Genomic DNA, 23805 nt, shown 5'->3' on the forward strand with positions numbered 1-23805 from the left:
ATCACATACAGTCATTATCAGATTGACCGAAATGGATTTTCAGCAGTGGTTCACAAGCATTCATTAGTGCAATCAATCAGATGCCAGAGAAAAGCCAAAAGAATGTCACCATGACCTGGATTGTAAACTCAAAATCATTTATAAGAAAAGTACATACCTATATGCGCCTCTATTTCCGTCTAAAAATATGTTTTGCTGAAATGAAAATGCAAACGACACACAGTACAAATGTAGTTACTGTATTTATCTTGCAGAAGGAAGAAAAAACATGAAAAAATGCTTCCAGAACTACTTTATTACACAAATTCAACACCCATGCCTTCACTAGCACCATAATAAATAACCTTTCAGAAAATAAATTAAACATTTTAGACAGTAGTGCCCCTGTGATGTTAGGTCTATTTCTGTAATTTACAAATTGCTATTATTAGCTGAAAAGAGTAAATCACTGAATAAGTTCATTGAAAGGCATTTAAATAAAACTGCCCTGCTGTCCCCACTGATTAATTAATAAGGTATCATAAATTAAGGTCCAAAGATCATGTGTATTTCAGTAAATAGGTACAGTAAGTTTTCTTTTCAAATTATTAGGACAAAATACAGACTGGGTGAAGTTTGCTAACCTCTTGAAGCTGGTAAATATCGTAACGAAAGATGAGAGGCAGTGGCACTGGGTCAGGCACAGTGCAGACAAGTGCCATGAGTGCTTCCCCTCACACCTCCGTACCTCAGTTCTAACCTGAACACCATTCAGTCCTTGACTTCCAACAAAGCATTCTTCACCCCCACACCCATTTTCACACAAAATCATCAATCAAATGTATCTGTGTGTACATTTAAATACATCATAATTTGACTGATAAGCCTGGTTCTTAGATACATCTAAAAACTGTAAGTGTGGCATACAGTATATCGTTAGGTTATTATCATAACCCTGGTTCCCCGAAATAGAAATGCATCCATTACACAATGGGTTAACTTGTTACACCAGATTCAACAGAACACTCCGTCACGTCTTGTGCTCCCGACGTCAACACGCCTGTCTGCCCCCCCACAGGAGACAACGCTGCGTGCAGAACGGTGCTCGTGCCATACATTTTCTACAGTCTACTGCATATAATGTACGCAGCGACCAAAGAATTGTAATGGATGCATTTCTATTTCAGGGAACCAGGGTTATGATAATAACCTAACGTTCTCTTTCAAGTACGAAATGTATTCCATTACACAATGGGTAAGTATACCCAAGCCATTGCAAGGACATAACCTTCAGAACAGCCAATTTGGTGAGGCCGATGGCTTGCCATACATATAAAGGCACGGTAACGTCCACAGAACGCATAATTACCTCATGCATGTGCTTCTGAATCCGGCTGAGACGCCCTTGTCAGCACTCTGGTTCCAAAGGCAGGGTTCTGAGGATCCAGGACATTAAGCCTGTAAAACCTTGTGAAGGTGTGAGGAGTGGCCCCACACCATTGCATTGCAAATGTCAGAGACCGATGCACCCTGAAACAACGCCCAAGAGGTAGCAAGACTCCTGGTGCAATGACCTGTGACCTTCTCTGGAGGGGGCAAGTTGGCTTGCTCATAAGCAATCTGTCTCCTGACTGTCTCCACAATCCAATTGGGCAGCCTCTGTTTTGATAGAGCCAGACCTTGGTTCTTAGCTCCAAAACATATAAACATTTGCTCAGATTGCAGCCAACTTTTTGTCTTGTCAACGTAATACGCTAGTGCCCTAACCGAACAAAGCATATGCAGCCGACGCTCCTCATCTGACTGGAATGGTGGAGGATGAAAAATCTCCAATTTCACAGACTGACTGATATGGAAGGTCGATAGGCATTTGGGTACAAAGGCCGGATTCGTACGGAACATGACCTTAGTTATCATTTTTTATTATTTATTTCTTAGCAGACACCCTTATACAGGGCGACTTACAATTGTTACAAGATATCACATTATTTTTCCATACAATTACCCATTTATACAGTTGGGTTTTTACTGGAGTAATCTAGGTAAAGTGTCTTACTCAAGGGTACAGCAGCAGTGTCCCCCACCTGGGACTGAACCCACGACCCTCCGGTCAAGAGTCCAGAGCTCTAACCACTACTCCGCACTGCTTATTTACGGAGTCTCTCCCCTCTATACAGGATGAAAGTCTTCCCACCAGAAAACTAAAGTACAGATGTTTGTGACTATCTATTCAAAAAAGTGTCAGTTCTTATTGACACAGGCTGTATTAAGAGAAAACAAACATTGCCGCCTACTTCATTATTAAGGCCAGAATAAAACGGTAAACAAAAGTGTCAAATTCTAATTTTTTTTAAATTTACAGAAACAACACCTTCTCTGACTCAGTAACGTTTATTTTCAAAGATTTTGTCCCAGCTTTAATTTAACTTAAATTTTACAAAATGCTTTCCCTTTCAATTTTGTAGCACCCCTACTGGTTGCTATGTAACTTCGCAGAAACCAGCAGAAAAATCCCAGAAGTGAAATATCAAGTTATCACTAAATACCTGAGGGCTACAGCTCAAATGTTGCATTTCAAACGGAGAATGGTTTTCTTGGGGATTATGGAATCCAACAGCATTATAGATGACGTTATGAAAATACTAACATACCATCCACGCATATCAATACAGCTTAAAGAGCAGGGCAGCAGTGTGGAGTAGTGGTTAGGGCTCTGGACTCTTGACCGGAGGGTTGTGGGTTCAATCCCCAGTGGGGGACACTGCTGTTGTACCCTTGAGCAAGGTACTTTACCTAGATTGCTCCAGTAAAAACCCAACTGTATAAATGGGTAATTGTATGTAAAATAATGTGATATCTGTATAATGTGAAATAATGTATAATGTGATATCTTGTAACAATTGTAAGTCGCCCTGGATAAGGGCGTCTGCTAAGAAATAAATAATAATAATAATAATAAAGATCAAGCCTTGATATTTGCTTTACCCAGGAAGCACAGATGCTAGTTAAAACAACTTTTTTGTGTGGGTTGGGAATAAATGTGGTAATAAATATTTGAAGTCTTATTGTTCTAATGGTTTCAAGCAGGTTATGTTGTGTTGTAAACACATCTACAAGCTGTACATTTCAAATTCTAGTTGTATAGCTCTGACATTTCACAGTCTGCAATGTAATTTCCTTTCACTAGAGATAAAGTGCCGATCCCATTTTGTACTCTCTTGTTGCTACTGCAGTGCAGTGAGCCCCGACATCAGCTTTTCTTCTATTGTATTACTGCGTGCAAACCTAAAGCCAGGCTACCATGTACTCCAGAACTGCGTGTAATTCCTGCCCCTGCCAAAAACATGTGAGAATGTGGCTGCTCCTTAATTGAATGTTTAAGTGCTAATTGGTAACAAAGATAAAAGGAGAGCCCAGTGCTCCATTTGGGAAGAGAAGTTTGGTGAGTGTGTACTGTGTTTGTTACTGTGTTTCTGCACATTTTTGTTTTTGTAAAGTAGTGAAGGCGAATGCCCAGCCTACGTTTTTGTTTTGTTTAAACCTTTATTTTAGCCCTTGTGCCCTTTTTGTTTGTATTTGGTGTTATTTTGTTTATTAGATGTGTGCTTTGGCACTCAAACTGCAGCTTCCTGGCTTCTGAGTCTCTGTCTCGCTGCTATCCTGTCACACCTTGATACTGACTATTGATTCTCTCTCTCTCTCTCTCTCTCTCTCTCTCTCTCTCTCTGAAAAATACCACACATATTTGATTATGGGCCCTATTCACAAAGTAGTCATTTTAGTTATTTAAATATTTGTTTAAAAAAGTCTGTTTTGATGATTGGAATAAGTTTGATGTGCATGTAATACGATTGAAGTATAGTATAGTAATTGTTTGGAATTATTGTATTAATGTATTGTTATTTTATTGAGTGTGGTCTACTTAGGTCTCTCTTTGTATTAGTGCTTGCACTGTTGAGATGTGTCTGTGCTGGCCCTGCAGGGACAAAGTGAATAAACTAAACTAGACAGCTTATAGTTTGCACTATAGCCCCTTAAGTCTTAACAACGGTCTATATTCTTAACAGTACATATCCTTGAATTCTTTCCAACCGCTCTGACCAAGACTGAAGCTCACCTTTCACATCACAAAGAAAAAATATGGTGGATGTGTGTTTTCCTCAGCTTTCTGAAGATGAGCTTCAATAAATCCTAAACTAAAAAGACGATGAAAACACAAAAGTTGTAACGAAAACATCTACCGCCATCTCTCAACAACACAGACTTATAGAAGTCATGGAGAAATGCAAGCCTCAGACATGAACTGCCTTCTACAAGAGTTCTGCATTGCTGTCTGGAAACCAAATACAGATAAAGCCATCGTGTTTAATAAAACATATATGGATCATTTCATGTTGATCTAGTGTCCTCCAGGGGACAATACAGCCCTCAGCCTGTGGCTTTGGGCAATATAATCCCCTCTCAGACACTGTATACACCTCAGGGACAATAGTTTTTAACTATACGCCTCATCTCTAGTACATATTAGTGTAATTTATATATACATTCCATATTAAATATATATAATATGGAATGTAGTCTTCAAACATTGTGTTTTAAACATATTAAAGATATATTGATTAAACATTTTAAAAGTAAATTCAATGTGGCCAAGAAAACATTATAAAACACCTTTAAGCAAGGTCTTTAATCCATTGTGCCACTTGCAACATGTTTGGTGAAAAGAATTCAACTGTTAAATATTACGAAGCTATAGTAGAAGCAAGCAACTTAGGCACTCCCGGCTCCTTACATTAACCCTCTAAGTTGTGTATTACTAATTATTGAACATATATCTGAGATCTATTTCTGTAGCACACACAGCATTAAAGTAAATTTCTTAAAAACAAACAAATATAAACATTTACAGTTCTAAGGTAGTTTAGTTTAGTAAAAAATCTGGCTTTTTGTAGCCAAAAAGCTCAAAGTCTCCTTGAAAGCGTGCATAGAGACGCCTGATGTCTCTTTTGCTAATTCCAGAGAAGTACTGCTCCACCTTGGTTTTATTGTACAAGGTAATGCCTGGTGGGATTGTGGGATAGGACACTAAATGGTCTATTCCTGCTGCCTTCAGAATAAACGGAGCATCCCGTTCAAGGCTCTCATGGTGTCCGATGACACTGTATTTAATTTCACAAGGCGCACAAAGTTCTACATAGGTGACCCAGTGAATTATGTGGTCTCCGAACTGTCTATCGAGTCGCATGTGGTTTGGGTCTCCCAGGTAGCGCACAAAGTCCTCAAACTGCAGCCCCTTGGTTTCCAAGCGGTTCTTCTTGTATTTGCGAATGATCACGGGTGCAATGTCATGTTTATACCAGGGCTCAAAACGAGGATTGTATAAAAATTTGTCCTTGAAAGCGGATATGAGTCTTTCGAAAGGATCTCTCACAATCAAGAACTTGAAGTAAGTACCTAACCTGAAAAAGAAACAGAAACGTATTTACATTGGAAAATGACATAGTTTTTGAAATCTATTTTTACAATTCAATTCAAATTTTACTGCAGCTTATATTATACCAAGACCTAAATTACTCTCACATACCTTGAAGAGTGCTCTCTTTGTATTCTGCCATCAATGTCTTGTGTGCACTGAAGCATACAAGCTTAATGGTCGTGGCAGATTTACCCATAATCAATGTCAAGGTAATACTACATACCATAAATACAACAACATATTGGAGTCTATTCAATTGAAGGAGATCTAAATGCTTCTGTAATTTAAAGCTTTTTTTTTCATATTTTTACAGTTAGAAATAAACTAAGAAGACATGGATGTTTGATTTTCACAACCTAGAGTTCTTTATTGGTTATTTAACCCCGGTCAGTATTAAGATTCACCTCTTCAATTATCAAAGTCCTTGTCAAGATGAAAGGTATTCATGTCAAGCAGTTAATGCAATTAGACTAATAGGTGTTGGCTATAGTGTACGTGTTTTTCAAAAACAGGTGCAGAGATGGGCTGTGTATCACCCAGTGGAATGTACTTTTTTAATGGAATACTTTAAAAGGAATGGGGTGCATCTTTGTTTAAAGTGTGCATGTAATACAAACAACACAAAATAAATAATGAAGAAGTTAATAATGAAGAGAAAAATATTGTTGAAAACTACATATTAACTTATTTAACAACTAAAAAAAAATGACAAACAAAAAAGAAGATGAATCCCCGAGTAATACTGTGGTGTCCATTCATACTGACACCCTGTGGTTTCAGATATTCAAACAAGTATTTATTACAGCTTCTAGATGGCTTATCAAAACTATCTGCACAAGTCTAGAAGATAACTTTCTCAACAGGTCAGTTTCACCTGCTGAATACTTTAACACAATGCAGCAATGTTCAATTGGAGGGCTACAGACCAAGAACCCCAATGTTTAATCAAAATCCACGTGCATTGCATTCAATTAATAGGGGCATCACTACTTATGCATTGCAGCCATCTTGGCCAGGGTACTTCTCTCGATTAAACAACTGTTAAGTACAGGGGAAACATATGGCACTAAAGACAGTGTAACGCATAAATGAGTGCTGGGTGCTGGCGTATGATTAGCGTCACAGACCTTTTTGCTATTTCTGGTTCAGTCAAAGCGGAAAGGCGTGGCAGGCCATTTTTCTCATGGTCGTGGACAACATTTTCAGGGATTTCATCAATACTGGAAAAAGCTCCTAGAGAAAAGCAAAGACAGGAATTAGAACACGGGCCAATCTATATTGTCTTCAAGACACTTGCTTAGATAGGCAAGAACAAGATTTAATTGAAAGCTAATGATAAGAAGTCAACTTCTTTCATTTATTGTGACAATGAACCAGGAGCTCAGATGATGACCTAACTAAGGTGAAAGGATTCACTGTGCATGGAAAAATCAATGTGATGTGGCCCATATATTGTATTTTGTGACAAAAAACTCGTAGCAATATATCTTGAATATGCTCATCCAAATAGTTCTTGATTGACAAGTACATGTGATTTGTAACACCAGCCCCCAATATCTAATTTAAAACAAAACAAAAATAAACAGCACTAGTGATCATTTAGAACTGTGGTATTTAACAAAAGGAACAAAGTAAAGCTGTCAATATTATGAAAGTATTGGTCTGGTGAATGGAATTAAAAATTATCAAATGTGGCTTGATCTGCCTATTTAGTTCACGTCACATAGTATTCTGTGACATAGTCTAAGCCAATTTCAGTTTTATTTGTATTTAATATTTAAAAACATAATTTTAACCTGCTTAATATTATAATTGTCTTGCTTAAACAAAAATCCTTATTTTATATAGAATTCTAGGAATGATGCTTTCATAATATACTTGTCTTTTAGGTTTTCTTTGAGTTAAAAGTAGAAATTACTACAAATGCATTTAGTTTTTGCCCATATGTTACCTTAGAGAAAAAAAAAAGAGAAAAATTATACAAATCACAATATTAGCTTGAGAAAGCATGATGATCCTACACAACACCATAAACCACGTGAAGAGTTGACTCTCACATGAACTACACAGGCTCGAGATTAAATGTCAATTTTCACTGAAGCTGCACAGATTAACAGTGGCCTGAACCGACTTCAGATATCAGGCATGTATTTGTCTAAAATGTTAAACCATATAGACTACAATTTACTACAAAAAAAAAACTAAACAGAAAAACAACCAAATAATACCATTCAGCAAAAACAAATTAAAAAAATGAAAAAATTCAGAATAACTGGGGCATTGGAAACCCTCAGAAGTGTGACATTATATATTGATAACGGAATCCTGGTTAACTCCTAACGATGGAGACAAATTTTACATGGAAGCATATAGGTTAGTTAAGAAAGATAGACACGATAAAAGAGGGTGAGGGGTCGCAATATACATTAAAAACGACTTTGATTGGGAGGTTCTAAGGAGGCAGCTACAAGAGTGATCAAGTATAGTGCGTATGACATAATCTACTTATACTTTCAAAAAGCATCTGACAAAGTACCGTACGAAAGACTATATCTGAATATTAAATCATCTCTCCACTGTATTTTTTGATGGCATATCTTTCTAGTTTTTGTGTCCAATCCCTTTAAATGCCCCGTTGTACTTTATCTCCAGAATACCAATCTTGTAATAAGAACTCTTGTGATATAAGCATATAATCACACATGTATCCTTCAGCATCATATATTTACCATTGAGAACAATTAGGACTTTCTTCCACTGCGTATTGCCTACTTTGGGTGTCTGGCAGAAGAGGATCTTGTGTTTATCGCACACAAAGATGCGGTCCAGAACGAACTTGTTTACTGTAGTATGGGTGAGGTTCTTCACAGAGGCATTGCCACACACGTTGGAGATGAGATCAAGGCGCTCAGTGTGGACTGCCTGCCAGTCCTGTTCATCCACAGCGACAACACTGCCAGCAAGCTGCAATAGAATAGAAGACAGTCCACATCATAATCCAGCCCTGCTTCAGAGAATCCCAGAACAAAACACAGCTGTTCTTTACAGGTAGGTAACATAAAAAAATAGTTGGCGATTATCACCTATATTCACAGAATGTGGAATCATCTTTTGTACCAAATGCAGTTCACAAGATATAACCTTCAATGACTCAGTCAAGCTGGTGATAGTGCGTACATGGGAAAGTACCAAATGAAATAAATTCCTAAAACAAATGTACAGTTTATTAGAATTTGGGCAAATGGTTCTAGGTATAGCCTTTATTAAATGTGAATTATGTGCGTACAGGTACCTTCACTATATCAGTGTTGCTGGGGATAATCATTACCTGTGAGGCTTTATAAATAGGAATAGCACTGAACAGTTGACTGGTCGAATAGAAAGCTGACATTAGACCGCAGAAACTGGAAGTCAATTAATTGCACCCTTGAATTTCAAAGCAGTAGCAGCAGGTTTTTCTACAAGCCAAGCTATAAACATAACAAAGAGTCATGTTTTATGTGTGTAAAGTGTATACTAGTTGTGAACTATCAATGTTAACATTTTAATTGTATAGCTGTTTGAATTGAAACAAAGTCATTGTGAAGCATGATGTTATGGATGAATGGAATCAGTGAATTACATATACAATTACATTTTAGAACATTAATAGTTTTAAAAATTCTTAAAGGTTTTTTAAGGTCATTCTTTACAAACTACGGAAAGTCTCTCAATATGGGGTATATGTGCCATAGTTCTGTTTTTACAATAATTGACATGTGTGATAGTATTACAGCAGTTTCTCCCTGCTAGTTGCAGTTCTTTGGTGAGCTGGTCTACACTCTGGTCTGACCTAGTGTATTTAGAATTCTGTTTTTACATTGCTGCTGGTACATCCCAGCTGAGTTCCACTGGGGACTATGGTGGATCCATTACGACTGTTACTACCCCCGTTCTTTCTGAGAAAAGACACTTAAACTGGTGCGTCATACAATCTCAAAATTATATTTAATTCCGGGTTTTTGCTTTTGTAATTTTGTTTCATGTGAAATCATAAATAATTTGTGCTAAATGTATTTAACTGAGCATAGTTGCAAGTCAATACAGCTGATCATATATTACGGTATAGCATCAGGTAAGAGGTTCACGAGAGGTTAAAGAAATGTTATTATTATCTTTTAATAAATCCTGCCCGATGGCTGTATTAAAGCGGACATGCTGTGCCCCAGCAAACCAGACAAGACTGAAGCACACTGCATAAAAGATGAGCTCCACTTGTTTACAATACACGCATCAAAAATGAATTGCACCACCAGCGCAGTCTGGAGGAGCAAGATTAAGCAAGATCAATTTTAGGAGAAAAGATATATATAAAATAGTTAAAAAAAAAAAAAAAAAAAAAAACACTGTAAGGATCACTTTAAAAAATTTAAAAATTAAACTAAAAAGTGGGATTTCGCAATTAAATGAAAAACTAGTAACTCTTTAAGCATGAGTTTTAGAACTGCGTTGATGTCATAGATGACAATCTGTTATTTTCTGATGTTAAAAAGTGGTGAAATACAAGCTACAAATTAAAACAGACTACACCAAATGCCAGTCTGGCAAAAAGCATTTGTATGTAAAGCATTCAAATGAGCAATCTATGCCAGGTAACAGAATGTGAATAGACTTATTATTTCATGGAATTGTTTAAGTACTAATTAGAGGGTACAGTGTGTTTTGAATGTTTGGAGATAATCGTCTTCCAAGCAAGACCAGTAACCTTTTAAAAAAGAACCACCCTTAAAATAGTCCCTGGAACATTCATTTTGCAGTACTACTCATTTTTAGTACAAGACCTGAATACTGTGAAAGGATAATCATTTGGCTTCTGGGTGCTTCGTTTCTAATCCAGCTCCATGTGAAAGGAATGTGAACAGAAACTAATCATTAAAAAGTAAATACAAAGGGGAATTTCATTGTCAGAAACCTTCAGCTGTTTAGGAATGGATGGTTACTTATACATAGAGATGCTTGCCTGTCTGTACATACGGAAATCACCATTCCAAGTATATGTTATTTCATAGTTCATCTCATAAACAGTTGTGGCAAAGTGGCTTGCAGTGTGCAGGTGCAGGAGTGATGCGGTGATCAATGAAAGGCAGACAACAAGAATCCAAGTGCAATTGTGTTTATTTATAATCCCGGTCTGGCGACCGCACATAATGAGTCCCAGGCAATACCCAGCAATGTTAAAAAACGGGTTTACAGTCCCAAATAATAAGCACAGTCAAATTAGCAAAAGAACACAATACAAAACACCTCCAGTCCTGGGTGCATGTTACAGTGCTGTTCCGGGTTCATGCTGGCCCTTGGCGACAGCTCCGGAACATGTTAGCCGTCTACTAATAAAAACAAATTAATTAAAACAAAACTATTTTAAGAAATGTACAGAGCGATTTTCAAATGTTACAAAACTTTAAACATAGTGTTTTTTGAGGTAATCAGTATCTAGGAACAGAAATGCCTGTCTGCGGGTTCCCGAGTGGCGCATCCAGTAAAGGCGCTCCACGTGGAGTGCAGGATGCGCTCTATAGTCTGGACGTTGCGAGTTCGAGTCCAGGCTATTCCACAGCCGACCGTGGACGGGAGCTCCCAGGGGGCGGAGCACAACTGGCCGAGCGTCGCCCGGGGGGAGGAAGGGTTAGGTCGGCCAGGGTGTCCTCGGCTCACCGCGCACCAGCGACCCCTGTATTCTGGCCGGGCGTCTGCGGGCTTGCCTGTAAGCTGCCCGAGAGATGCATTATCCTCCAGCGCTGTAGCTCTTGGGTGGCTGCATGGTGAGTCCGCAGTGTGAAAAAAAGTGGTCGGCTGACGGCACACGCTTCGGAGGACAGCGTGTGTTCGTCTTTGCCCTCCCGAGTCAGAGCAGTGGTGGTAGTGGTGAGCTGAGCTTAAAAAATAATTGGCCATTCTAAATTGGGAGAAAATAATAAAAATAATTGTCAATGACTAAATTTATAAAAAAAAAAAAAAAAAAAAAGAAGAAATGCCTGTCTGTAGATTTGTACTTACAATATGCCACACTTGGTGTGTTTATACCGGTGGTATCCCATAGGGATTAAGCCAACCTTTTTGGTACTAGATGGTATTAACAAAAGGGGCAGTAATTGGAGCTGCGGTTTGCCTGCAGTCCTACAGTAATTACTACCACAGAACTGCATCCGTAGACTGCAGAGCTAATAACAAGTGGACAACCTGCCTTTCTAGCACAACAAAGGAGGGAGCTCTACCTCTCGAACTAATTAAACAGCTAAGCCATGCATAAGACTGTTGTGTTTGCTAATCAATGCCCCCATGATTACTGTACATCTGCCCGGCACTTATGGAGCATGTAACAACCTACAGCGTAAATTGGCTGTTGCTCGCATGAGTCACATTTTCATCCTGTTCTTGATAGTTTTCCTTTGCCGATTGTTTTATAGGTGTAAGTTGGCTGGTTGTCAGAGCTTGTGGGATGAAAGCCAGAATACAGTTTCCATCATTCCTACTCTTTCTGGGACTGAGAAAATAAGGGGCGACGAGAATAATACCGGGTTAAGGCCATGGTCCTCACTGAAAATGTGTGATGGGCCACATTAGCAACTTATGAGGGAAGTGTGTGTGTGGGTGTGGGGGACAGGGGACAGGGGCCAGACATAGGGTGATGCGATGCTGACTGACCAAAATATTAGAGGATTTAATTAAAATTAGAAAATCCCCTATTCAGCACTGAACAGCTGGAACACAATATTACACCATTAACACTTAAATATGAAAATGCTGTTAGTTTGTACACATTACAGCTATACAGTGAATACATAATTTATAACATTTAATACCACTTCACGAGGCAGGAGTCAGGCCTGCGTCAGGGACTTCTGAATAAAGACAAAGTGCTTGTGACTTAGTAACAGAATAAGGGTTTCCCCTTGACTACTCTGAGAACCACCCTCGCTGAGGTGAGGCCGAACCGATCGACCTCCAAGGCCGGGAAGCGAGGACTTCCCCCAGGGGGTAACTAAAGAAGGACAGGAGGATGAACCAAGGTCTCCCTAGCTTACCGAGTCGTCTAGTCGAGATTGATTATCACAAGAGATTAAGGGCGAAAATGGGCCCAATGACAATAGGGAATACTTCAAGGCTGTGGATTTGAGCTGAGGAGGAAGATTTTTTGATTTCTGGAGGCCAGACAACTAAGAAGCCAATAAGAGAGACCGGAGTTCTAGGATTGCTTCAGCTGGAGGGGCTGTCATTTAGATGAGAGACGGCAGATGGAATGTGAATGAGCATCGCCACAGAAACTGCACAGATGTAAAAATCGGCATCCTTTGGAAATGCACAATGTCAAATTGAAATTATTGCACAGCTGACTGCCGCCAGAATATCTGTTGGTCTTCCAGGAGAATCTTTGCTTGTTGAAAAAGCAGGCAGAGCTGAAGAATGAATAGGAGAAACTGCAGACGCACGATTCCTGAAAAAATGAAAATAATAAAATAAATATAATAAAAATGTTGTCGAGAGCAGGGGAAGATAATTTGAGGCTGTCGGAAAGCAGCCTCAGATTCATGGCTGAATCGTCCTCAGGTTTAATGCATTTAGCGCGGCAAAGAGAAATTATTTTATTATTATTTGTTTATTTAGCAGACGCCTTTATCCAAGGCGACTTACAGAGACTAGGGTGTGTGAACTATGCATCAGCTGCAGAGTCACTTACAACTACATCTCACCCGAAAGACGGAGCACAAGTAGGTTAAGTGACTTGCTCAGGGTCACACAATGAGTCAGTGGCTGAGGTGGGATTTGAACCGGGGACCTCCTGATTACAAGCCCTTTTCTTTAACCACTGGACCACACAGAAATGGCAGCGGGCACAGCTGGATAAGCAGGGATTGAAGCAGCAGCACTGTCATATGGAGGAGAAGCAGGATTCTTTAAAAGTTTTTTTCAGTGGATTATTTGTAAAGGAGGCAGTGTGGTCCAGTGGTTAAAGTCCAGGGCTTGTAACTAGAAGGTCACCGGTTCAAATCCCACCTCTGCCACTGACCCTGAGCAAGTCACTTAACCTCCTTGTGCCCCATCCTGCGGATGAGATGTTAAATCAATGTCCTATTGTAAGTGACTCTGCATATAATGCACAGTTCACAGCCTACCTCTGTAAAGCACTTTGTGATGGTGGTCCACTATGAAAGGTGCTATATAAAAATAAATATATTATTATTATTATTGAAGGAAGACAGCCAGAAGGAGAGAATTTCTTCATTCGAGTCAGATGACTGCAAACTGAAAAGCAAGACGAGAATTAAGAAGCTATCTACGGGTTAAACAGGGTGACTGACAGGTAATTAAAGGTTGACTGACAGATATTTTAGCAGGATGACTCAGGGGAGTCCCAGCTCCAGCCCCCCAAAATACACCAAGATTCTACAAATAATGCATTTATACCACTCAATGCAAAAATTACTTGCCATTGATTGGTACTCAATTTTAAAAGGCAAGGGAAAGGCAGCTTATCTTGATGTGCAATTAGCACATTAATTAATAGGCATGTTTGGTTTAATTTAATACCTGCCGACAAAAACTTCTCTATAATTTACCACGATTTGTTTGTGCCTGTGGCACAAGTCAGAATAGAATTCAATCATCAAACTACACACTTTCTTACATGACCTCTTCCAAAGAATTTCTGAGCCCGAAAGCCAGTTTGTGACGTCAATTATTTTATAGCTACAACATAGTGCTGACCTCACGTTAGGCATTATAACAATGTAACATACTGTAGGCTACAGTATTAATGTAATAAACATTACATTTGTTTAATCAAACCTTCTTGCAAAAATACAAACACCATATTTTTTTTTTTTTTTTTATGTTATAATCTGACAGAGAAAATAAGTGTCTAAATCTTGATAACAGAAATTCTGTTTTGTTGACAAAGTAGGACTGAAGGCGATGCGATTTTTCATTGGGATGGCAAGATACTTTTGCAGCGACATAACCATACACCCCAGAAGCGATACAGAGGCGATGTAACAGATTGGAAAACTGCCAGATCAATAAAACTATAAATATTGCTATTGCCAAAACTACCTCCCAAATCTGTATTTTTATAATTGCAATGACCTTTGTCATAAAGCTCTGGGTATTTTTCCACTGCAAGTATTATTTTTTCCTCCATTTTGGAAACTGGTATCTGCTTTACCCTGCTGGACCACGTGCATTGAAGCTGTTCTCCGATTGGTCCATTCCCTAGTTCCCGAGCACGATGTCTATTTATTTTGCGTCGCTCCAGTGTCACCCGTCATGCAGCCTGTGGTGTAAAAGAGACTTATCAAAAGTATAGGTTCTATTCATTTTGTCACATCGCTGCAGTTTCGCTTGTCGCATCGCGTCTGGTGTGTAGCAGCCTTAATCTGATGTTAATTTTATGTTAAATGTGGGTTTTATGTAATTGTCACCATTTCTTTCTCTCAGCAGTATATACATTTTATTTCTTTTTTTGGACCCAAGAGTTTGCTTCAGTTACTGTTTAAACATGATACAGTGCCACAGATTTGAAACAATACAATATGGTGTACAGCCAGGGTGTTTTTTAACTTCTAAAGAAACGTGCCACCTGGCGGTTCTTCAGGGGATTTTTCATAAATGTAGTTGACACATGATTTAAAAAAAAAAAAAAAAGGCGGCACAGCAACTGACCAGTAAACCGCAATGCACCCCAGTATGATCCACCGCACCTATCGCAGCAAGGTGAAAGTTTTCCACGGAACCCACTCTAGCTGCTCAGTAGCCAATTAGCATTGAGGATTTTTGAGCGGGATCGGTCAGGGATTCAAACTTCAGAGAAGAGCTGCTTCAACTTAGCAACAATGTCTGTTACATTCAGCAAAGAAAACCACCTGATTCTTACAATTATAAGTATGTTTAAACAAAATAAGACTATATCAGAGTCTACATTTATTAACAGCCTGATAAATAGCATTTTAAATGCAAGATGGCAAGAAAAACAAAGCATTGTAAACATGAAAGGCATAGAGCACAGAGAAGTGAAAGACAGAAAGAAGAAATGGTCTGAATCTTAAAACTCAGGCCACAGAAGACTTCCTGAAGACCTTAAACTTTCCCACAGGTGGTGGTCCAAAAGCGGAGATGGTCCCTACTCGGGTTTTGGAGATACTCTGCAGTGACAGGCGTCACAGGAGGAGGCTTGGAAAGTGGAAGGCAAGGTCAGCTGGTTACAATGGATGTATGATTTATTGCCATATATACCGAAATATTGTCAGAGAAGACACATCATGTTGTTGAATATGTACCAGCCTGAATATGTGCAGCTGTGGACTTTGGACTTGAAAACATTTTCAACTTTGGACTTGAAAATGTTGCCCCATCTTTGATCTCACTTTTGCCATTATAGACAAATGATGTGGATCACATTGGGGATCCATTCTAACTTTGTGAACAAAACAAATTCAATAAAAAAATATCCAGTAGCATAATCTAAGGGGTATGCTGTATCAGATGGGCTGGTTTGTAAACAGGTAATGTGGAAAAAGATAATTGAGGTTACAAGCACTGTGGCAGCAAAAAGGTTAATTTCTACTGTATACCACCTGTAATGGAACATGAAAGAATCATAAGGATATAACCTTATGTACAAACTATAAAGACCCGATGTCAAAGCATATAGTCTGTATCATTGATATGACCAAAGACTAAAGCAAAGTGGCAGTAAAAGGCTCAATTTATACTGGACAACACTGGTAATGGAACTAAGAACTTCCAATAACACAGCTGTGTACCAGAGACTAGAACCATAGCACAAAGTGTACTGTATCTATACATGGAAAACAAAAATGTCACATGACCCCGTATGGCAGCCATCTTAGTTCACAGGTCTAAGTGAAGAAAGTGGTTAGATTTTGCTCAAGGAGTTTCCATAACAAATATCTTAGCTGAAATGGTTTATGAGATATTAGCTGTAGGAGGTGTCAGCAAACTAATACTAGCTCCCCTCACAGGGATGCTTAAATCTACAAATGATCATGGGACACATTGACATGCTGACAGATACATGTACACTGCTCATGTACTCGGCCTGTAAGATCCTAGTTCTGTAGCAAGTGGAGACTGTTACCTGATGTTCCGTGTCTGGTATCTTTCTTTTAGGCACTTGTGATGGTGATTCTACGTCACCTGTCGCTATCACTGTCCAACCCAATGGCTCAGGCTTGCCACCATAATCTGAAAAGCAAGAAAGAGACGAGTCAGTTCTGTACATATTTAAGAATGCTGTTACTATATATAAGCCTGGGACTATAGAAGACTTGCACAAAACAAATGTGAATACCTCAGGATAGTGATTCAGTGAAGATCCTTTACAGAGTGAAACATACTAGATGTATGATTTTCTATCCACTTGGACCAACCAGAAAAGAGGACTGCAGCTGAAACTCCCTTAAGGATTGTAAACTGCCTCTCTGGCTTCTGACCTTCTGTTTTTTTTTGCCACAGCAAACTTCCTTCACAGATATAGATGACATTTTGTCAAAAGCTTTACTAACTTTCTCACAACGTCACAGAATTGTATATTGTGTTTAAGGCTACAGTTGACCAAACATTGGTGACCCAGCTCAATATTTACATTTTCATACTTACAAATTACAAGTCACTTTAACAAGTGCTGTCCTTCACATGGACTTTTGGATTTTCAGAGTGGTTTCTGAATGTGTAAACGTGCAAGTGGAATGTATGTATGAAACGTACAACAATGTCACGTTGTCTTGGGAGACAGTCCTAAAAAACGAGGGGTCTCATATCAAGGGAATCTTTTTTTTACTGAAAACATAAACCTTCCAGATATTGTTTACCCGGAGTGTTAAAACACTTGGAGGCTGATGTATATACTGCAAACCCATGACAATGTATATATGAGAAAGCCTGCAGGGACTGGAAGCCTGCATAACTGCCTGGTGTCTCATTCTCTGAGTTAATCTGTCATCCTCCTACTTGTCTTACACGGTATTAGGCCTTTTTTAGTGTCGTAGTCCAGGCAGGAATGACACGTATTCTTGTCACCTAATGACAGCAGCAGGCAGCTTTGAAAAGAACATAGTGACTTGTCCACATTACAGACACCTTAAAAGCACATCTTTAAAAAAAGATTACGCTTGGTGGGGTTCTAGCTATTCTGAGTTCTTATTAAAAGGTCTAGTCCAAGGTATGAAAATTCATTTTCAAAACATTGATTAGCATCAATACCATTTTCACTGCTTCCTTTATTGTACAACTGGACTTTCTACTCAAAAGGACATACACAAAGAGAAGTCCTCTCAATTTTAACCTCCCATGCTCAATGTAAAGCAAACAAAAACATAAACCAACATGCAGTTTTGAAGTCAGGCTTGAAATCTTTGCATGAAGTCTATAATGCCTGTGAACCTGTATATATGTGCTGAGGTAGAGAATAAGCAAACAAAAAAAAAAGCTTCAGTAGTTATGGTGTCTTTACAGGATGAATTGCTAAATATTTTGCATGCTTCATTAAGTAGATGTACTTTACAGAAAACATGGTATTTTTTAGAACACTAGGTTTCTTAGAGCTATGTGTTCTTTATTCCTTAATTTTATTCAGATTTAGTTTAGACTACAATGCATCAGAGAGTATCCCTCTTATATGGACACAAAAAATGTAAATATAAGAACAATGTGCCAAGAATATATTAATACATGCATACTTTTTCAATTTTAAACAATTCTACCTTGCCTCAAAACATTTTTTTTCTCTCGTTTCCCCATTTGGGAGAAACCTGTCTCCTGTTGGGTTACCTGAGCGATTCCTTCATTCATTTTCAATTTAAATCCAAGAAATAAAATTCCAGCCATGAAAGTGCTCCTTAAATATATCACAGGCTTGTTTTCAAAAGACTGCAGGAATCAAGATTGATCATTCTAATGCTGTAGTGAGGAGCCATTGTTAAGACTGTGCTACTTGTCTTCCATTTTAAAACAGGAGTGCAAGTGAAATGGAAGCCACGTCCAGATGTTATAAACAAGGGATCCCTGTAGGCTCCTGTTTCAGGTATGTTGTAACAATTTCATTTTCAAACAGGCAAGCACACATTGTGCTTCATCATACTGTACCAGTTGAATGGACAAGCTTCCCAGGAAGCATTACAACCCCAAAGCAGCTCTACAGTGCCACTGCTAACTAAACAAGCACCTTCGAATTACACTAGGCAAATAAATGCCCTGGCACCACAGCTCTTTAACCAAAACCTACTAGACAGCCAACCCTCACTCAATGAGGCAGAAATACACTAAAGAGGCTCACATACATTGTTTTAATCAGCAGTGGCAGTATTTACTTGTTGAGATCCATTGTATAGACCCCACTTTTTTTTTTTAAAATTCTTTAAGAAAGACAGGTTCCAGAAATAGGCCATGTTATTTTGTTAGCACGTTGCCTACCATCTGGGATTCTGAAGGAGAAGTTGATGAACTTGCTGGCAAACATCAGGATCAAGAGTACCCAACCACATGCCCCAAGAAGCAGCCAGTGGTGCCGCATGGTGTCAGATTTCAGCCATCAACACCGTGCTGTGTCCTGGAACAGAGAGGAGTTTGCGTGATCCACTGATAAATTATACATGTCCCAACACAGTGGCTTTAAATACAAAAACTACAGCGCTAAGGGCATCAGTTTCATGAAGAAGAATTTCACAATTACCTACTTCCATAATGTACAGAGCAGTATATCATACAACTTGTTTTTGATTCAAAACACATTTTACATACAGTGCTGTTGCCATGTAACAATACAAAATCTGTTTTTAGGTTTCAACATTATTGTTTATCATGCGTTCTAGCAACTGTTAATGGTTTCCTAAACAGACTTCAGGAATTTGGCTCTAAACATTTTTTTTCTTATAGGATATGAGTAGCGACGTCAGGCCAGGAACAGGAACTGAAAACACAGGCAGTACCGGGGTGAAAACACGCACTGCTGCATTATTTTTATTTTCTAAACAAAAATAAATAAAAAGGTTGAACACAAAAACAACGCTCACAGAGCACAATAAACAGATAAACAAAAACAAAGTCTCAAAGACAAAAATAAAGCAGACCTAAGGTCAGGCTGGGCAGTTGCCTTCACCGATCCTTATTTCTTTTACTTTCGTTTTTGAGTTCTTTTAATCCTCCGCTCTTGCACACACGATCCTCCTCTTTCAACAGCCACCCTGAACAGGGAGAGCTGTAGGCTTTTAGATTGGTGACCATCTCCCGATTAGCAACAAATTAATCAATGAATTAACTCGGGAGATGGTCACCTTCTGCACTGGGTTTTGTTGCACGCTGCCAAACAATAACAAACATGGCTTTTTCACAGTCACAATAACACATAAATTATAATAACAAAACACTGTATTTTTAAATCAACACAAAATACATTCAAACCAATACTAACAATAACCCTTTCCCAAACAATACATTCTTTTAAATCATACACAAATATTTTTTTAAATCATACAATAACAATCACCTGTGCTAAAATAAACAAATAATACATTTAAACAGCAGGGCTTTGCCCTGCCCCCTTTTATATGTGCAGGGCTCTCTCCCACTGCCCTGCCACAGTGATGTTATCAATACTTTGTTTAGTCTTGATTACTTATTGTTCTGAAAAATGATTATTAATAATTGTATTACAGGCAATAACCTTGTTTCTGACAGTCATCCAAATCTAAAACGGATCAGCGGAATTGTTCCTCTTTCTTCCTGTGGACAACTCATTTGTCCATACAGAGCTGCTGGCATGGTGGCACAGAATTAAACTAGGCATCAGATAATTACTTAATTAATTTCATCCCCCTACATGAGAGACCAGTAGTAGGGATGAAAAAAAGAAAAAGTGTGCGAGAGAAATAACTACTAACTTTGGAAAATAAAACATGATTTAAAATAATTGCTTTATTTTTTATTTTTTTGCTGATAATTGTTAATTGGAAACTCTATATTCCTTCATAAAAGGAAATATCTCCTAGTCCTGAAAAAAAAAGCTTGTGGAAAAAGCCCAACAGCACACAAGGGTGCATCTATGTTGTCATTGTAAAGATGTTTGTGTTGGTAATGCATGAACACTTTCTTCATTAGTAGCAGAAAGTTGTGAGTGACTGCAATGCAGTACAATCAACCAGTGTCATTACCATGAAAGACCAAATACGAGAAACGACAGATTCAAGTCTGCTGCCGATGGCAGACAGGCCGGCTCTGGCTGGTGTTTCTGAACAATGACACTGCCAGTAGTACCACGGATCTGTTCCAGTCTGACTGTAATAATATCTTCTTGTATAATACGGCTTACACGTTATTATTTTAGGAGCCCTGTCAGATAAGAATAATAACAATGTATTGGTATATTAAGCACCATAGTACTTAGCTAGCGGGTAAGGAATGTGCTGTACACTGGGGTATATTTATTTGTTTCTAGTTGTTGAAAAGATCTCCCACTGCAATCCTAAATGAATTCTTAATTTCTGACAAATTACATATTCAATGAAGAGATAATGTGGACGAAAAAACGCATCACCATAGCATAATATAAGGATATAGGCAATAATATACTCTATATCAAGAAGAGAGGTCCTATTGTCAAATTATTGAGGAAATGTCAGGAGGAAAATTATTTATGTTAAAATTACTTGGAAATGTCATCTAACTTCATTCCAATCAGAAGAATTACAGCTCCGTGTCCACAATACATCTTAAGTCTATTATATTATATATATTTAAAAAATCAACTTTGTAGCCACCTTGACATTTTCTATGCAGCTAACTATGGGGTTTTGTCTATAAATAAAGATTTTAAAAAATATACATTATTATTATTATTATTATTATTATTATTATTATTATTATTATTATTAATAATAATAATAATAATTATTAAATGCACAGCTATGGCACCTGACAGTAAGACAAGTTTGGTTGGATATGTAACAAAACATGGCCAGACATGGCAAAGAGGGACTGGGTGATTTTAATTGGAATATTTAGACTAACACTGCTTGAAATGCATATGGTGGCAAAATGACCATGTTCATAGACCTACATTTATGACTCACACTTTCAAAAAGATATGAAAAGGAATCAATGAATAGGCTAACGTCTGAAATAAATAACACATCTATATGACTTTTTGGTTGTTGATTTTAAAATGTTTGTTTATATCTGACATTCCAATCCAATTAATAACTGTGTTATTGTATATTTGTGCAATAGAAACCACTTGGAATGATTGCAAAAACACAACAGATTGTAAGATAAATGTAAAAAACAAAACAAAAACAAACTCCAGTAACTACTGCCTCTTAATTCCTTCAGGGAATTTCAAAACATAATGCTTACTGATTTGCACTGCTGAGACTGTTCCAGTCATTTGAAACACATGTAATGTACAAGCACCTGCTAAAACAGCGCTTACTATCTGAATCTGTCAGATTTACTGTCTGTAAGTGCTAACCTGAAACGTGGAGACTTCAGTTTTTATATTACACAACGTGTATTTGGGGGTTTTATTTGCATAACAAATGAAGGACAGACCATTTCATAGAAGCGTATGCTACATAAAGCTGGGCAGTTGTTTCAGCGTATTGCACTTAATTACATACCACGACCTCAAAAAGGGTTAACATCACGACAAAAAGTACAGCTTCGTCTATCTTTTAAAAAGCTCCACAGATTTTAATCGACAGTTTCACCGTACTGTACCATTTTTGGTTATGTATGGTAATGTCACAGCAACATTTGAAATGACTTTATTTAGTACAATTTAGGAAACATTTTCCAGCATTACTTTTTTCGGCCAATACGTCTACTTCGTTCGTATTCATTTAAATTGTATAAAGAATCTAGAATCATACACAAATATAGTGTGCCACAACAAGCTGAGTGATGTGTCAGTGTAGATGGGAGGCTACTGTTGCCCGCACCTGCATTGTTAATGTACAGTAGCTCATTTGAAACGCGAGTTTCTACGTATATTTCAATTTCAACGAATTAACACTAACATACTTTACTGTTGTTATAGATCGAGTTTAGTCTAAATTAAACTTAAGCAATGTAACAGGAATTCTGTCTTACGTTGCTACATTGTTGTGATCATGAATCTCAAATGCTATTATAGAAAAAAAAGCTAATGTAGAACTATTAGCTTAGCTGACTAGAGGGTGTATCTCCTAGTCCATATAAACACCATAACAGCACATCTGTGTTACCATGAAAAAGAAACTTGTGCGGTAAAATGCATGAACACTTTTATTACATCTCAAGCAATGATACCCCTGGAAACAGCACTGCATTTAAACAACAAAGCCTCCAGCACTCTACCCCTGCCACTTCCCTTCTGTAAATTCTCTAAGTTAAGGCCTCAGTCTGATCCTGGCGATCAAACTCCATCATAACGCTGGCTGTGTCGACTGTTTCAGGGTACTGCTACAGCATCCGCGCATAATGCACTATTTCTATACACCAGAGCCGATAAAGTGTTACATATAATGGATTTTAAACACACCTGCTGTTTCACTTGATAAACTGCGACCTGGTATCTTCTCTGATGTTGTAAATATTCCGTTGTACACGCATTTTCATGTGTCCAAGTCCAGCTTTGCATTCGCCGTTTTGTTTCTTCTCTCCTTTTTTCACTTGCAATTTGAACGGTATCAAAGTCGCCCTCTAGCGAGAATTGTAAGACCCAACCAAACTGTTTATTTATTTATTTATTTATTTATTTATTTATTCAAATGATAAAAAAAATAAGACGTAAAATAATATAAACCAATGGTTATGGTACACTGAACAAACACACTAAAAAATACAAAATTCTGCCAAATTTTTGCTAGTGAAGCTTTAATTGCTCAATGTAATACAAATAAAATGAGGAAAATACAGACATGATTGATGTATTTATGAAATATAGGTTAAAACGTTACTGCGTATTCCCTTTCAGTTCAGGGCGGTGAGCGTCAGATGTAGTGACCGCTAGAGGGCGCAAAAGAAACGGTGTTGAAATAATAGTAACAGAGTTAGTTTGATAGTGATAGTTAAATTTAGGGGTAGAGGTTAGGTTTATGGGTAGGGATTCGATGTATGGGACTAATTTTAGGGGTAAGGTGTAAAGTGCCTATGACGTCACACGGACTGGTTGCGCATGGACAAATAAATGGTGTTAGTAATTGTAAATGCGATAAAGTGAATGATGACGTTTAGTTCAATTAGTTCTGTTGAAGGGAAAAAAGGGGGGAAAAGGGTTTTAAAAATATGATTTGGCAAAGATATCCCGTTTAAGGAGAGTT

General features: G+C 38.1%; 1 protein-coding gene across 1 annotated transcript; it reads right to left on the reverse strand.

The window, feature by feature from the left end:
* Nucleotides 1-4324: 4324 nt before the first annotated feature.
* Nucleotides 4325-23380, reverse strand: chst10 (carbohydrate sulfotransferase 10). Its single transcript, XM_034008135.3, has 6 exons — nucleotides 23025-23380; nucleotides 18923-19058; nucleotides 16590-16696; nucleotides 8185-8419; nucleotides 6583-6688; nucleotides 4325-5438 (listed from the first exon to the last, which is right to left on the reverse strand). Exons 2-6 carry the CDS (start codon nucleotides 19020-19022, stop codon nucleotides 4901-4903), a joined length of 1086 nt encoding a protein of 361 aa, XP_033864026.2. The 5' UTR covers nucleotides 19023-19058; nucleotides 23025-23380; the 3' UTR covers nucleotides 4325-4900.
* Between the last annotated feature and the right edge of the window lie 425 nt (nucleotides 23381-23805).

Source organism: Acipenser ruthenus, chromosome 9 (genome assembly GCF_902713425.1).
Source record: "Acipenser ruthenus chromosome 9, fAciRut3.2 maternal haplotype, whole genome shotgun sequence".
Classification (NCBI taxonomy): Eukaryota; Metazoa; Chordata; class Actinopteri; order Acipenseriformes; family Acipenseridae; genus Acipenser; species Acipenser ruthenus.